At 35.9% G+C, this 15,402-nt stretch overlaps 1 protein-coding gene across 1 annotated transcript in view; it reads right to left on the bottom strand.

The window, feature by feature from the left end:
* MRVI1 (murine retrovirus integration site 1 homolog) overlaps positions 1-15,178 on the bottom strand; it is a 44,974-nt gene extending 29,796 nt beyond the window's left edge. Inside the window, exons 1-7 of the mRNA XM_032209082.1 lie at positions 15,017-15,178; positions 10,076-10,176; positions 8,129-8,199; positions 7,271-7,444; positions 6,382-6,459; positions 5,520-5,566; positions 2,369-2,968 (exon numbers count right to left, since the gene is read on the bottom strand). Coding sequence (XP_032064973.1) covers positions 2,369-2,968; positions 5,520-5,566; positions 6,382-6,459; positions 7,271-7,444; positions 8,129-8,199; positions 10,076-10,176; positions 15,017-15,088 — 1,143 coding nt within the window. The 5' untranslated portion in view covers positions 15,089-15,178. The remainder of the gene's footprint in view (positions 1-2,368; positions 2,969-5,519; positions 5,567-6,381; positions 6,460-7,270; positions 7,445-8,128; positions 8,200-10,075; positions 10,177-15,016) is intronic.
* Positions 15,179-15,402: the final 224 nt, after the last annotated feature.

Here is a 15,402-nt window from a genome sequence, read left to right on the forward strand (position 1 = left end):
CTTTTAAGTTCATGGCCAAAAAGACTGCAAACTCTGTTAAATCAACCTCCCATGTGTGCAATTAAACTTTTAAACCCAATATTCTTTCTACTGATACACCAAACTACTGTATTGCAAAGGCATTTTCTTGTCATATGCATTTGTAAACTACCATCCATAAACTTCTTAATGTTTCCATTAAACTATAAGAGCTGAAACATTCCTAACATACTAGCACTACAGCAAGTGACTTGGTGGTTTATATTTTACATTATACATTACATTTACATTATAAGCTATTAGGCTATGTTTAAAAAACCCATTCACTTGATCTGTGCTCATATCCCTCTGAAACCGATTTAAAATAATATTAAATATTATTTAAACATTTGAAGATTAAAGGATAAGTGCTTGTTAATATACAGTATATTGTCGTGTAAGACTTAAGAGTATATTTACTGACATAAGAAGGGACATCACTGATTTCCTTAAACAAAGTTAATAAAATGTTCAACATAATTTCTAAATGGCTGTATTTAGCGTTTGTCTCTGATCTATTCAAATTGTACTGGTTATGAGCTATTAATTTTTGCACTGTTACCCTAGTGCAGGGTTGTTGATTTTTGCCTTTATGTTGCTCCATTTTAGAGAGACTATGTGCAAAAGTGGTTCTCTTGAGATCAGTTTAGTGAAAAACAATATATAAAAGCAACGGAAACACATTTATAGCAGAAACTCTTAAAGGAACATTACAGATTTATATGCAATGATGTAACTCCAGAAAGAAAGGAAGATTTTTTTTTGGCTGTGAAGAAATAAAATGGTTTATTTCATGCATAAATATTACTTTCTAACATGACAGGACAATTTGTCAGCTTCTTCCTGCCTACTGTCTTACATAACTAGCCCAAAGCTACAATGCTGTACCATCATTTATGTTCATTTTCCGAATGGAAGCTAGTTATGTTTTCTAAATGCAATAATAATTTTAAAGGTATTGATTCTTCATATGAGAAATGAAACTGAATCTCCACTTTATGAATCTGAAGCTAGAATGGAAGGCCATGTTATCTAGCCACCTTCAACTATCCGTCCTTGATACCAATCTTTTTGGGAAGGAAGGAAGACAGCCCCTTCTTCCAGGAAGTAGAAAGGGAGTAACTGCTTCCAGCCCTCACAAAGGAGCAGGCTACCTGTCTCTGAATATGAAGGAAAAAGGCCTCCCTCTTGCTGAGGCATAAAAAAAAAACAGACAGAAATTGCTTCCCATCTTTACCTGCAAATGTTAAGATCTGCTATAATAGCCCTTTTAATTCTGAGAAACAGAATAATTATGAACTTCTAATCATGTTGCAAATATTAAGACTATAAAAACAGCTTCCCAGATCAGACCAAATCCTTATCTAGTCCAAAACTCTGTTCTTGCAGTAACCAATCAAAAGCCTGCAGGAAGTCATAGTCCGGATACGCCTAGGAACATCCTTCCACTTAGGTTCCCCAGAAATAAGAGTCATATTGCCAGTGATAAACTGGAGGTAATAAATATAACCACTGTGACTGTTAATGCACAGGAAAATAAGCTCTTCCCACAGGAAACATAATGTCTTAGATATTTCATTTCAGTTGACAGTTTGCTATAATTTTGGGGACGCAAATATTAAAAATCATTTTTTGAAAAGTAAAAAAGTAACCGCATGAAAGGACAAGATGATAACCACAATCCAAAATTGCACAAATACCATTGAACAGACTTTTGGAGAGGCTACAAAAAATGATGGGGACTATAGTCACAATCTCCAGAGTCTAAGCCCTACAAAAATAAAATCAAGGGCTGTCTTTCTGGCTACCAGCTTGGCTGGCTTCAAAAAATGCTGGATCAGTTAATGGAAGTCATAGAGATCAATGGCTATTTGAGCAGATGGCAGTATAGCTGCCTGTGAAAGTAACATGTGGGGAAATTAATAGGCTTCCTTGTGCAGTTGGTTGACCACTTGTGAGAACAGATTGCTGGACCATATGGGTCAGGGGTCTGATCCAGCAGACACTGATTACACTCTATATTATAACTCAGCATGATAGGTAGAAGGGAAGTCTATCACATCAAGGTAGAGGCATTTATTTTGTGCAATTGATTTGAATGAATTCCCAAAAGTCTGGCTAGGTTCGTTTGTTCCGTCCTTACAGACTACTCATTTTACCCATCTTCCACATTTCAAATAATAAACTGTACATTTCTGGTATAATAAACTATGGAAGCAAAATAATATTTTTCCAGGTTTAAAATATAATTTACATCATTATACAGTAATGCTATTCAATTACATAAGACTGAAACAAATACTGTATAGTTTACGCAGAACTTCCCCATATCAAACTTATCAAAACTCACCTCTCTGAGCTTTGTCAGTTTCTGCATTCGAATTGGCTGAACTTGTATGTGAAGGTCTTTGAATGGTGGAAGCTTAGTTACTATATTACCAGCTGCTATATTACCAGCAGAGTTTTTAATACCTTCAGATGGTCTGAAAGGTGCTTTTTCTACATTACATGGTTCAGGATGATCCCATGACATAGCTTGTAGTAGAGGAGAGCGGTTACTAGATGCATTAAATTCAGTTTTATTAGAAACTTTGGAATCCTTCAGTAGTGGTGCTGAGCCCTTTAACTTCGGGCCTGGTGCAATCATTCCTGGTCCAGGTAAATGACCTTTGAAAGAAAAGTCGTTTCCTTTAATTTTTTTAGGGAATTCTTTCCCTAATTCAGTTTCATAGAAGTTCTTGCTGCTACTAAGAGATATTTTGCCAGTGTTGGAATCTGAAGTGCAGAATTGAGGCAGATTATCCATATGTTTATATGAATCAAAGTTCTCCTTTTGTTCAGACACCTTCTCCTTTGGACTTTCCAAACCAGTTATGTGAGGAACCATTCTTCCCTGAGAATCTTTTCTTTGTTCATTCTCCTTTTGATTAGGCATTCCTTTTGTGGGATTCTGAAATTAAACAAACTAACTTAAAATCAGTTTCTCTTAGGCATTATATTTTCTAAGCCCCTGCTTCTCTATTGAAGGCACCAGCAACAATATTTCAGTGGTAGAAGCAATCTTGTCAATATTTCTTACTTCAGAAAAAATGGTTGTTTTTGAATTCTAGAAAACAAATGTTTCCCTCAAGAAGCATTTATATTCAACCAGAACACAGCACTGCTATCTATCCAATTTCTTTATAGATACAGTATAGTATACAGGCGCTATACTGAGTCTCCATAGAGACTTACCAACATTATTTTTGAAATACAAAAGTTCATAAATAAACAATTTGAATGGACTATTTGTATGCAGAGAACCTGGATCCACCCTATGTAAGGCTTTATAGGTTAAAACTAGCACTTTGAATTGCATCCAGAAAAACCCGGGCAACCAGTACAATACCTTTGATGCAAATGTTCTATGATCAGAGATCTTAATAGAATAACAGAGTTGGAAGGGACCTTGGAGATCTTCTAGTCCAACCCCTCATGCAGGAAACCCTATACCATTTCAGACAAATGATTATCCAATCTCTTCTTTAAAATCTCCAATGTTGGAGAACCCGCAACCTCTGGAGGCAAGCAATTGCACTGATTAATTGTTTTGTCAGGAAATTTATCCTTAGTTTTAAGTTGGTTCTGTCCTTGATTAGTTACCATTCATTGCTTCTTGTCCTGCTTTCAGGATAATAGATTGATTCCCCCCTTCCTTGTAGCAGCCCCTCAAATATTGGAACACTGCTATCATGTCATCCTTACTCCTTCTTTTCATTAAACTAGACATACCCGATTCCAACAACTGTTCTTTATATGTTTTAGCCTACAGTTCCCTAATAATTTTTGTTGCTCTTCTCTGCACTCTTTCTAGAGTCTCAACATCTTTTTTATATCAGAAGGATCTTGACAAACTTGAACATTGGGCACTATCTAATAAAATGAAATTCAATGCTGAAAAGAGTAAAATTCTACATTTAGGCAAGAAAAATGAAATGCACAGTATAGGTGGTATCTTGCTCAATAGTAGTAACTGTGAGAGGGATTTTGGAGTCCTAGTGGACAACCATTTAAATATGAGCGAGCAGTGTGCAGCAGCTGTCAAAAAAAGCCAACACAATTCTTGGCTACATAAACAGAGGGATAGAATCAAGATCACATGAAGTGTTAATACCACTTTATAATGCCTTGGTAAGGCCACACTTGGAATACTGCATTCAGTTTTGGTCACTACGATGTAGAAAAGATGTGGAGACTCTAGAAAGAGTGCAGAGAAGAGCAACAAAGATGATTAGGGGACTGGAGACTAAAACATATGAAGAACGGTTGCAGGAACTGGGTATGTCTAATTTAATGAAAAGAAGGACTAGGGGAGACATGATAGCAGTGTTCCACTATCTCAGGGGTTGCCACAAAGAAGAGGGAATCAAACTATTCTCCAAGGCACCTGAGGGTAGAACAAAAAGCAATGGGTGGAAACTAATCAAAGAGTGAAGCAACTTAGAATTGAGGAGGAATTTCCTGACAGTTAGAACAATTAACCAGTGGAACAACTTTCCTCCAGAAGATGTGAATGCCCCAACACTGGAAGTCTTTAAGAAGATGATGAATAGCCATTTGTCTGAAACGGTATAGGGTTTCCTACCTAGGCAGGGGATTGGACAAGAAGACCTCCAAGGTCCCTTCCAACTCTGCTATTGTATTATTATTGTATTGTATATCATGGTGACCAAAACCAGATGCAATATTCCAAATGTGGTCTTACCCAGGCATCATAAAGTGGTATTAACACTTCATATGTTCTTGATTCTATCCCTCTGTTAATGTAACCTAGGACTGCATTAGCTTTTTTGGCAGCTGTAGCATACTGCTGACTCATATTTAAGTGCTTGTCCACTAGGACACTAGGCAAGAAAAATCAAATGCACTATTTAGTACTAGTAAGTGTGAGAGGACTCTTGTGCTCACAGTTACTACTACTGAGTAGTGCATTTGATTTTTCTTGCCTAAATGTAGAACCTTATTTTTAAATCAACATTGGATTTCATTTTGTTAGATAGGGATTTCCTTCACCAACTGGTTGGCTACTGAAGTTTGAACTAATTGCAGTTTTTAAGTGATGCAAATTCATGTAATGGCTGGACTACTGACTGAAGCATCAATCACCCTTGACAGCACTCCCTGCTCCAAGAGGCTAAATTTACACACCCCAAACTAGACATTTCAATTGTATTAACAATACAAACTGGATAAGGAGAGGGTTAAAAGCACTAGCTCTTCTCAATAGAAAAAAATATGTTAAACTGCTCACTCATTCACCAAGGGTTCCTTCCAAGTGACCTTTCATAGTGTTTTTGAGTCTGTTCTCTCACATTGGATTCTGACCACATGCCCAGATTTGGTGATGCAATCACTCAGCGTAGCATAGCTAAGCTAGTTACTGCCCATATAATTCCATTTCTCAAAATAACATTGTTTATCTGATTATATTAAATGAACAAAGAATATTAAAGCATATTCACCTGCAATGGAGACACCGACTCAACACTTGACGTGCATATATCAGAATCTATAATATGAAAAATATGCGATGAAAGTATTTACCTTGTTTGAAACATATCAGACATTAAAGAGAGGCATGACAATTTCAAGAAAATCACTGCACACCTTAGAAATTCTCTTATGAGCCAATCCATTTGAACACCTATAACCTGCTGCTGAGAATGCGCTACTCTGGATCTTGTTGTATGAGGAGCCTTTCTCTGAAGTCATGAAACATCCTCGCAAAGAAAAGTTATTAATTTCCCTGATAATTTTTACCTAATTCATATTCTCTCTGAAAATTAAACCCAGATCTATATGACTTGTTTCAGATCTTCCTGCATTCCTTATTTTGTTTGTTAAGATTATTTTATCAAATATATTCAGTGCATGTTAAGAATAGCCTTCCCCAATCTAGTGCCAGGATAGTGGCAGTTCTAAGGGCATTTGATATCTGGAAGGCACCAGGTTAGTAAAAAGAGTTTTAAAAGTGATCAAAATAGACAAATTTGTGGATATCACCTAATTATGAGCAGATGATAGATCCAATTGAACCCTCAGGGTCAAAACCAAAATGCCAATAAGTACAACCTTGAAGGTAACAGTGTTGCGTTCTCTATTCAGCTTTCCTTCTTGAGTTGCTGGTTTGATTGACCATTATGAGAAACATAATGTTTTTTATTTTAACTCCCTGCTGCAAAATAACTCCTATTAAATTTTTGAAGGAAACCTCTATGTAAATATATTTACAATGCCTCTTAATAGTCAACTTTATGGAGCATGGAGGTATAAACCAACACAAAAGCATTATTCTTTATTAGAATGTTGCACTAGTGATTTTACCTGTTGGATCTGGAAGAGTTAACGAGTTGCTCCGAGATGAAGCAGGTGAAACACTGGGGCTTAGTGATGGGGATAAAGCTGCATTAAATAAAGATGTCACTTGTGAGGCATTTAAATAAATTTTCTATAAAGGTGAAGTTAAACTCAAATCATGTATTAAAATTACACTATAAAATCAGTGTTACAGACATCAAAACACAGAAGGGGTAAAAGAGTTTAGTTCAACATTGTGGTATAGTGGTATCTCGGTACTCATTGTCAATTGATTCTGGGATGTGTGATGAGTAGCTTATATGTTGAGTACTAAACAAATAATGAGTACAGGGACAAACTGTGTCAAAATGTGTTATCAAATTTGATGAGTTTCAAAGCATTTGAGTACCAAGGTACCAATGTACTTCTTAAACATCGTTCTGTATGGGATGGAACAGTCAGAAAGGATCATCCCCAAAAGCATTTTATAAAATCAGTGATTTTTTCCCAGAGCCATTATGATATAGTGTTTAGGATGCTAGATTTGCAGCAGGTCTAGGAACAGGGAGATCACAGTAAGATTTTAGTAGATCTGAACATAGCAATTCCAGAACAAAATTGTTCTATTTCTGTCAAACTGTGGCCAGTCTGGGATGATTGAATAGAACCTCTATGGTAAACTATCTGGAATTGGGGGAAGCTGGATAATTCAAGTAAGTAAGAAAGTAAGTAAATAAATAATGAACAGTTGGAATACAGAGCATTTATAGCATCAGTGTTGAAATGAAACACATTTTCTGTTTTGTGTACTCCTCTACACATGAGTCTTGGAATAAAAGATCATAGTTGTCGTAGGTCAGATAACCATGAGTTCCATTTGCACAGAGTCTGAAAGATGGTATTTTGGAATACATACCTGTGGGTGATTCTGAAAGGCTGCTTCTTGATTTTCTTCCTCTACGTGTGAGGAACCTCTCACTCACCTTCTTTGCTTCTTCTAATAGTTCAAAGTTCTTCTTTTTATCTTCATCAGATATTTGTATATCTGGCAGTTGGTCATGTAGGAGATCAATTACATGACCTTCATTATCTAAATAGGAAAGTACTGCATTAACAATGAATGCATAACATAACTGCACATTTGAAGTATTTCTTCTTGACTGCTGTAATGAGTGTATTACATACAAACTATTGGTAAATGTCTACTACAACTGACCAGCTAAACGAGGGCAAGTACTGTAGTTCTCTATTCTGTAATGTATTTTTACTATCTGTAAATAAATGTATTATAATTGAGCCTGTAGGTAGCGTCATATTAGTGTTTAGTTTTTGTGTGAGGCAACGTTGGTTACAATAGCACATAAAATTGTCAGAAGTTAAGATAGTATTTGGCATCTACAAGGTTAGGTAGTGATATATTTCTTTGTTCTTTGACATTTACAGGAATGTGACATTCCTGTAAACATTCAGGATTACATCAATGGATTCTCTTGGTAAGGGTGTGAAGGATATGTTTGTAAGGGTATGAAGCCCAAAAGACGTTGAAGTGATATATATTTCTTCTATTTTCTTAACCATCTTATATATTCTCTGACTATAATATATACAAAATAAGATCAAAAATTTTTGTACTGCATACAATATAAGGGGCCATACAATATTTTAGAACAGAATCAATGTTATGGAAGCAAATGAAGCAACATTTGAAATTCTGCCAATTTGTTTGTATAAATAATTTGAAATAAAAAGTAAGGCAACAAGATATGATTCTTACCTACAGAAGTCAAAGAGCTCCCTGATTTTCTAGCATTTCTGTTAGAATGTCGCAGATGAGGGCTAACAGGCCTAAAGGGAAAGACCCATATTGAAAACTGTTAAAATGTAAAAACAATATGTGTGAGCAGGTATGTACATCTATGTATTAATGCATCTATGGGCATGACAATGTTTCCATGAATCTATTCATATTTATTTTGTGCTGTGAACAAAATATTGATTATTTTCTGTATTTATTGTTAAATTAGTAAATTGTGATCTATAAATACAGGCCAAAATTAAGATGCCATCCAAATGCTGCTGCTATGTACTCATTCATTTGAATGCATTGAGCTAGTGGGAACTACCATGTTTCCCCGAAAATAAGGCAAGGTCTTATTTTCTTTTGACCACCAAAATAAGCATTTGACCTTATTTTTGGGGAGGTCTTATTATTTTTGAGGTGCAGGAGGTGGCGAGAGAGGTCACCTTATGGCTGCTGCTGTGTTGCAATATTTTCGAGGAGGGCTTATTTTTTGGGGGGAGCTTATTTTAGTGAATGCACTCAAAAGCCTGATTGGGCTTATTATCCAGGGAGGTCTTATTTGGGGGAAACAGGGTAGCCTTTACATCTTTATTAGATTTTTTAATCTCTCTTTTATATCATAAGTAACCAAAGACAGTGAATATACATAATACTTCTTCCTCCTCCTCCTATTGAGTTGAACTTTGCCTTGCAACCTAGAAAAATGGTTTATGAACTATATATTTCCAAATTATTAAACTTATCTGAATTCAAAAGCATTCTGAATTATTATTTAAAAATATCATAGTGGTTCTTATGGAAACAAACTGAAATAATAAAGATCATAAGGAATAAGTACTTTCCTACATAATGAAGGTCATGTACTATGTATGTAGGAAAAGATTTTGGATTATTACAGTCCAGTTTTTTTTTAAAAAAAGCAATTCAATTAAATATTCTATTTCCATTAAAAGTAAGATAAATAATGTCCTTTAAAAAAACAAAGTTAACAATAGGTGGGACATAAATTAAAAATTGTGGCACAATGAGTATCAGCTACTATTAGGTTGAAAACTGGCTGACAGTCCTATTTTCTGTTTTCAGCTACCTACCGATGCAAAAATAGTTAAAGCAAGTAGTAAAAAGATGAAAAAGAGAACATGGAAAAGCAGTAGGGAAGGGGAAGGAGTAGAGGGGACGATAGAGGATGGGATGATGGGTAAGGAACTGGATAATGGGCAGATGAGGAGGAAGATAACTGTTCCACTATGAAAAGTACAATTGTCCAAAGGTGCTGGTATCTATCTTTATTCAAAAGATGAGGCTCTACTTCCTTTGAACTTTAAATCCTTACTTTAAGTTCTCCTTTTAAATCCATGCGTTCTAAAATTATGTTATTCTTGAAAAAAAATGTGTATTTTGCTTCATATGAATAGCCTTTATCTCTATGAGGCAAGAGTCTATCTCATTAGTTGCAACGACTGCAGCATTCCTACAGTCGTGTGATTGTAGCATGGATGCATGGCAACCAACTCCCAATTATACATCTTCTGGTCATGATTGCTACTTGTGTCCTTCCTTGCTAATTTTCCACAAGCAAAGTCAATGGGAAAATAGGCAGAAGTTAGCAAATGAGGATCACATAATATTATGCCTAACACCCATGTGGAATTCTTGTAACAACTATAGCTGGAACTGTTGCAATTGCCATCATAAAATTGGTGTGATCGTGTGATTTTTATGCTTTACACCCGCATAGCTTAGCAACAGAAATTCCTTTTCTTTTATCCCACTTTTTTTTTCTTTCCACATAAGTGTAGATTAACATTTTTTGTCAAGCAAAAGCTTCCTTTTTGTGTGACAAATGTATATGCCTGCCCATCTCACCAAAGGTGACAATTAATGATCATGGAAATAAAATGGCACGCATGCATTAATTACCTGAGAGGTACATGTGTGTCTCTTTCTGTAACTGGTCTAACGGCACATTCCGGAAGAATTATTGAAGGTGTGTTGCATGTAGCTGTTTCAGCAGAGGTCTCCTGAACAAGAGAAGTATATCTCATTCAAACAGAATAAAATATCCCATTATTCTTACATGAAAACTTAAAGTTTACTCTCCACAAGTTTGGCACAAGTATTCTATTTAACAAAAGAAGCTTCCTGAAGCTAAGATAGTTTCCTCCAAAAGATAAGATCAGGTAAAACTCATCTGCTTCTATTCCTACATTCCAGCTAAACTTTGAAAAGACAGTTCTATTTTTTAAAAAAAATATTTTTGAGGAAAAAAATGTTTTCCCTTTCGATAACATGTGTAAAGATATGTAGATATCACAAGGGAATTATCTAATTCTTGATTTGTAAGTGTGTACAGTTTTACAAGATCTTTCAACCCTGCCCTGAAACTAACTAAAGACTAACTAAAAACTAATTACAGACTTCAACTAAAGATGAATTATACAATTACTTTCATTAATAACAAGAGCAAATTTTATAAATGATGGATTACAAATTCCAGCCTATCCTAATGGTAAGGGCTTGAACAAAGAAACATTATGTTCGATGTTAATATATCAACCACTTAGCTTGTATAACAGTAAAAACAAAATAGAATGAGATGTGATGGGCATATACAAATACAGGACAGTAAGAAATTGTACGTATATAAACAGATTTGCATATTTGTTTTTGCTCTCTCTTAAGCTTGTCAATTGTATATCTTAAGGAGAATGCAAACTATCCTCTCTGGATTTTTATGTGATTACTCTTATTAACAACAACCTTCAGGGAACAAGAACTTGATCACGATTACTGTCTTTAGTGAAACATCTTAAGCTATAAATCAATTCTAAATATTTATACAGCCTTGGAAAAGCATCCTATTTTTACAACATTAAAACATTCTCCCTGACGGATGTTTACTGAGCAAACAGAAACCGATCTTGTGATACCTAGAAATACATTTATACACTCACTGTAAAATATTATTTTGTAGACCAGTGTCTACATCATTAGATTAGTAAGACAACTTATTCTGTAGGTGTATCAATCACATATCACAGTTTTAGAGAGTTAAGAGAAAATGCTGAATGATATTTTGACAGATGATGCACTTAATTTAAAAGCTTAGGATGTAGAAATGACTATACTTCTACATTTGTCAAAGTTGCTTCATTTCTTGTGTCAGTACAGCAGATCAGGCTGACATAACAAGGATTTGAATCTAATAACTTAAAACAGAACCCTACATGTATGTAATTATGACAACACATATTTGAGCTATACTTTTCTTCTAAAGTGTGTAAGGTGGGGTGGAAAGGATACCTTGACTGTGAACCGTCTCCACAAGGAGGGGTTACATATTTGTGTACCACAAGAGACATGGTACTCATAGAAGGAATACTCCATGTGAGAATGTTCTAGTAGTTTTGATGTAAGGGTTTCTAGAGATCTTTCTCATTTTCAAAGTATACGCAACAATTTCACTTCATGTACTTTAGTGTTTCAGGGTCCACAGTAGCCGAAATATCATTTAACAATTTATCTGGGATTAATGGAACTCAAGAGACTGTTTCTTCCCAAAATTTGGAAGACTGACAAGCTGAGCTTCCACTTGTAATACCAGCAAGCAATCATTCTGGAGTTTTTTCTTTCACTTTAAATCCACCTAATATTTTGAGAAATAGGAGACTCCTAGCTATAACAGAATAAGTGAAATGCAGAAGTAGTCAGGGACCAGAAGTTGGAAAATTCCTCACAACCATTTTAGGCATATAAACCAAATGGAAGACAAAAGGCATGAAAATATCTTTTTTGACGTATGCTGTATGCTTTCCATCTGACTGCTTACTAAATTCACATATAACTGACTTGTTTATCTTCCACCAGGAAACTAGCTGTTAACACAAAGGTGTAATTGTGTCAGAAAGCATGACAAATCACTTAAGGGTTCAACTTTTTCCTATGAAACTAAAGGAAAAGTAGCGGATGTTTTCATCCAGATGTAGAATACCATGTCCTAGGTTTGGAAGACAATGATAAAAACAAAACTGAATGTGCCAGATATACATTGGTCTTAAAGGTTTTCAACACATCTCAGAGAACATAATGATAATTTTTAAAAGGTCAGTTAACTAAGTAAGTCCTGACATTGCAGATATTTAGTCTTCTAAGTCACTGAATGCATGAACTCATCATTGTACATTAATGACAGTTTCTCGTTTTAAACAATCCACGTACATCACTTCGTTTTTGTACTTTATGTTCCCAAAAATATTTTTCAGGGGAAATTAGAAAGCAATGACGTTCATCAGTACACTATGAAACACACACACACAATTTTGACAGGATAATGCAGCATGCCCTACTGTTATTTGTTTTTTTAAAAATCACAGACTGGTAAGAAGAAAGAACAGTGATAGTTAAAAAGGAAATCTGTATGGTGTATTTCAGTTTCCAGCAGTAACTACTATTGGCTGTCCAGTTTCTCCTTTAATACATGAAGAGGAGCCTATGATTTTTCTGATAACTGGTTCCACTATCAAACTGCTCTTAGCAATAAGAAGTTTTATGCAGCATTCAAATGATAGAATGCTTTTCATACATTGAACCTGCAGGCTGACAATTTACTGTATATACTCGAGTATAAGCCTAGTTTTTCAGCCCACTTTTTGGGCTGAAAAAAGCCGCCTCGGCTTATACTCGAGTAAGTGAAAAATTTGCCCGAAATGGAGAAGAAAAAGGGGCGGGGCCATGCTGCTGGGTGACACTCGTGAATGGCCCAGTGCCCCTGTGAGTTTCCCCTCCCTCTATGTCAGTTTGCCGCGCAGCGCGCACCGCACCATCCCCCCTCCTCACGTTCTAATGTAATGCAGGGCTGTCTTACGATTCCCCTTCCTCCCCCTCCTGCCGCTCTGCAACAATGTCCCACCTCCTCCTTGTTATGGCAAGCAGCCACATAGCGATGTCCCACCTCCTCTGGTACAGTGATCCAATGATAGGAATCACTGTGCCGTGTGTCATAGGAGGCGGGACATCGCTCCCGCGGCTGCACGGGACATCATCATCACAGCGGGACATCAGCATCATGAGGTGAGTGAAGTATTTCATTGAATACACCGCTAGTTTACTGTTTTTCTTTGAAATAAATATTCAAAAACATTATTGGTATCTATTTTTATTTTTGAAATTTACCGGTAGCTGCTGCATTTCCCACCCTAGGCTTATACTCGAGTCAATAACTTTTCCAGTTTTTTGTGGTAAAGTTAGGTGCCTCGGCTTATATTCGGGTCGGCCTATACTCGAGTATATACGGTAGGTAAATGTGAGGGTGAAAAATTATAATACAAATTACAGGTAGTCCTCAACCATTCAGTTAGTGACCATTCAAATTTACAACGGCACTGACTTAGGAGCCTCTTTCACTTTTACGACCATTGCAGCCTCCCCATAGTCATGTGATCAAAATTCGAACACTTGGCAACTGGCATGTATTTGTGACTGTTGCAGTATCCCGGAGTTATGTAATCAACTTTTGCAATCTTTTGCCAAGCAAAGTTAATGGGGAAGACTAATTCACATGAGTTACTAATTTAACAACTACAGTGTTCCACTTAACAACTGTAGTAAGAAAGATCATAAAATAGAACAACACTGATTTAACAAATGTCTCACTTAGCAACATAAATTTTAGGCTCAATTGTGATCATAAGTCAAGGGCCACCTGCAGTAGGATCCAATGTGTCAGAAAATATTTTTTTGTCTTCCTTAGCAATGTAAATCTTGACTCAATTATGGCCATAAGTCAAGAACTACCTCTAATCCATCCATACAACTGAAATCTCTCAATGTAGGAATTTCCCAATCCCAAATCTAATTATTGCCTAATATTCCAATTCTATCCAGTTCGCTAGAAAAGTGACAGAAGCTTCAAATATAATGTAAACAGTGGAAAAGATCATTGCTAGGCCCCATGCCTAGCAATATTTAAGAAGATTAAAGAGAATGGGTGTAGTATTTTTTTTTCCAAATAAAATTTGATACAATATGGTGTTAGCATAAGGTGCACTGTAATGAAATTTGAGTATATAGCTATATTCAGTAAATTGGGGACGTGGTGGCTCAGTGGCTAAGATGCTGAGCTTGTCAATCAGAAGGTCAGCAGTTCAGCAGTTCGAATCCCTAGCACCACATAATGGAGTGAGCTCCCGTTACTTGTCCCAGCTTCTACCAACCTAGCAGTTTGAAAGCATGTAAAAATGCAAGTAGAAAATATAGGAACCACCTTTGGTGGGAAGGTAACAGCTCTCCATACGCCTTCGGCATTTAGTCATGCCAGCTACATGACCACCGAGATGTCTTCAGACAGTGCTGGCTCTTTGGCTTTGAAATTGAGATGAGCACCGCCCCCTAGAATTGGGAACGACTAGCACATATGTGCAAGGGGATCCTTTACTTTTACCTACATTCAATAATGCAGTTATAACTCAATAATATACCAGACTGTAGTCAGAAATGCTTCAACTAGAGACAAACTAGAAAAAATATTAAAAGAACAGTTATCAAAACAAAGTGTGGTGGAAGATAGATTGTCTATGCTTCTTCTTTCCTTACCATCAAGTTTATGTTAATTGATTATTATTTTATTAAGTTTATGTTATGTTAGTTTGAAGTTTGTATTAATATTTTATTTATTTGCCCAGCAAAATCATAATGTGGACATAAAGAATAATATCACAAAGAGCTGAATTAGAAAACAGCAGCCGTAAATATCTAAGCATGGTTCAGATATACATCTGCAGAGATATTCATACACCTTGTAAAAGAAGTAATACCTCTTGTAAAAGATTCAAGATAACACATAAATAAAGATAACTTACTTACTTTGACAAGAGAGGGCAAATTTGAATGCTGTGTCTCAGTTGGCTGTCTAACATCTTCAGGTACGGTTGGCATGATGGGGAGGTGAAGGACACGTTGACACGCAATGCAGATTAAAGAGCACTGATGGGAAAGTCTGTTTCAAGTTAACCTCTGAAGATATGTACTGTGGGTGGTTATGATCCCAGGACTAGAGTAAGTGCCAAAAATAAAATAAAATCCATTTAAAGTCCAGACTGTTAACATTGGGATCAGTTTATAATAACAAGCAGCAATAAGGTTTAAAGTAATGACTTATGCTTCTCCCCAAGTTTTATTAAGTATGTCTTTCAAGATCTAATGAAACATAATAGCATCATTAAGACAAATTTGCTCAACATTCCATGAAT

Source organism: Thamnophis elegans, chromosome 1 (genome assembly GCF_009769535.1).
Source record: "Thamnophis elegans isolate rThaEle1 chromosome 1, rThaEle1.pri, whole genome shotgun sequence".
Taxonomy (NCBI): Eukaryota; Metazoa; Chordata; class Lepidosauria; order Squamata; family Colubridae; genus Thamnophis; species Thamnophis elegans.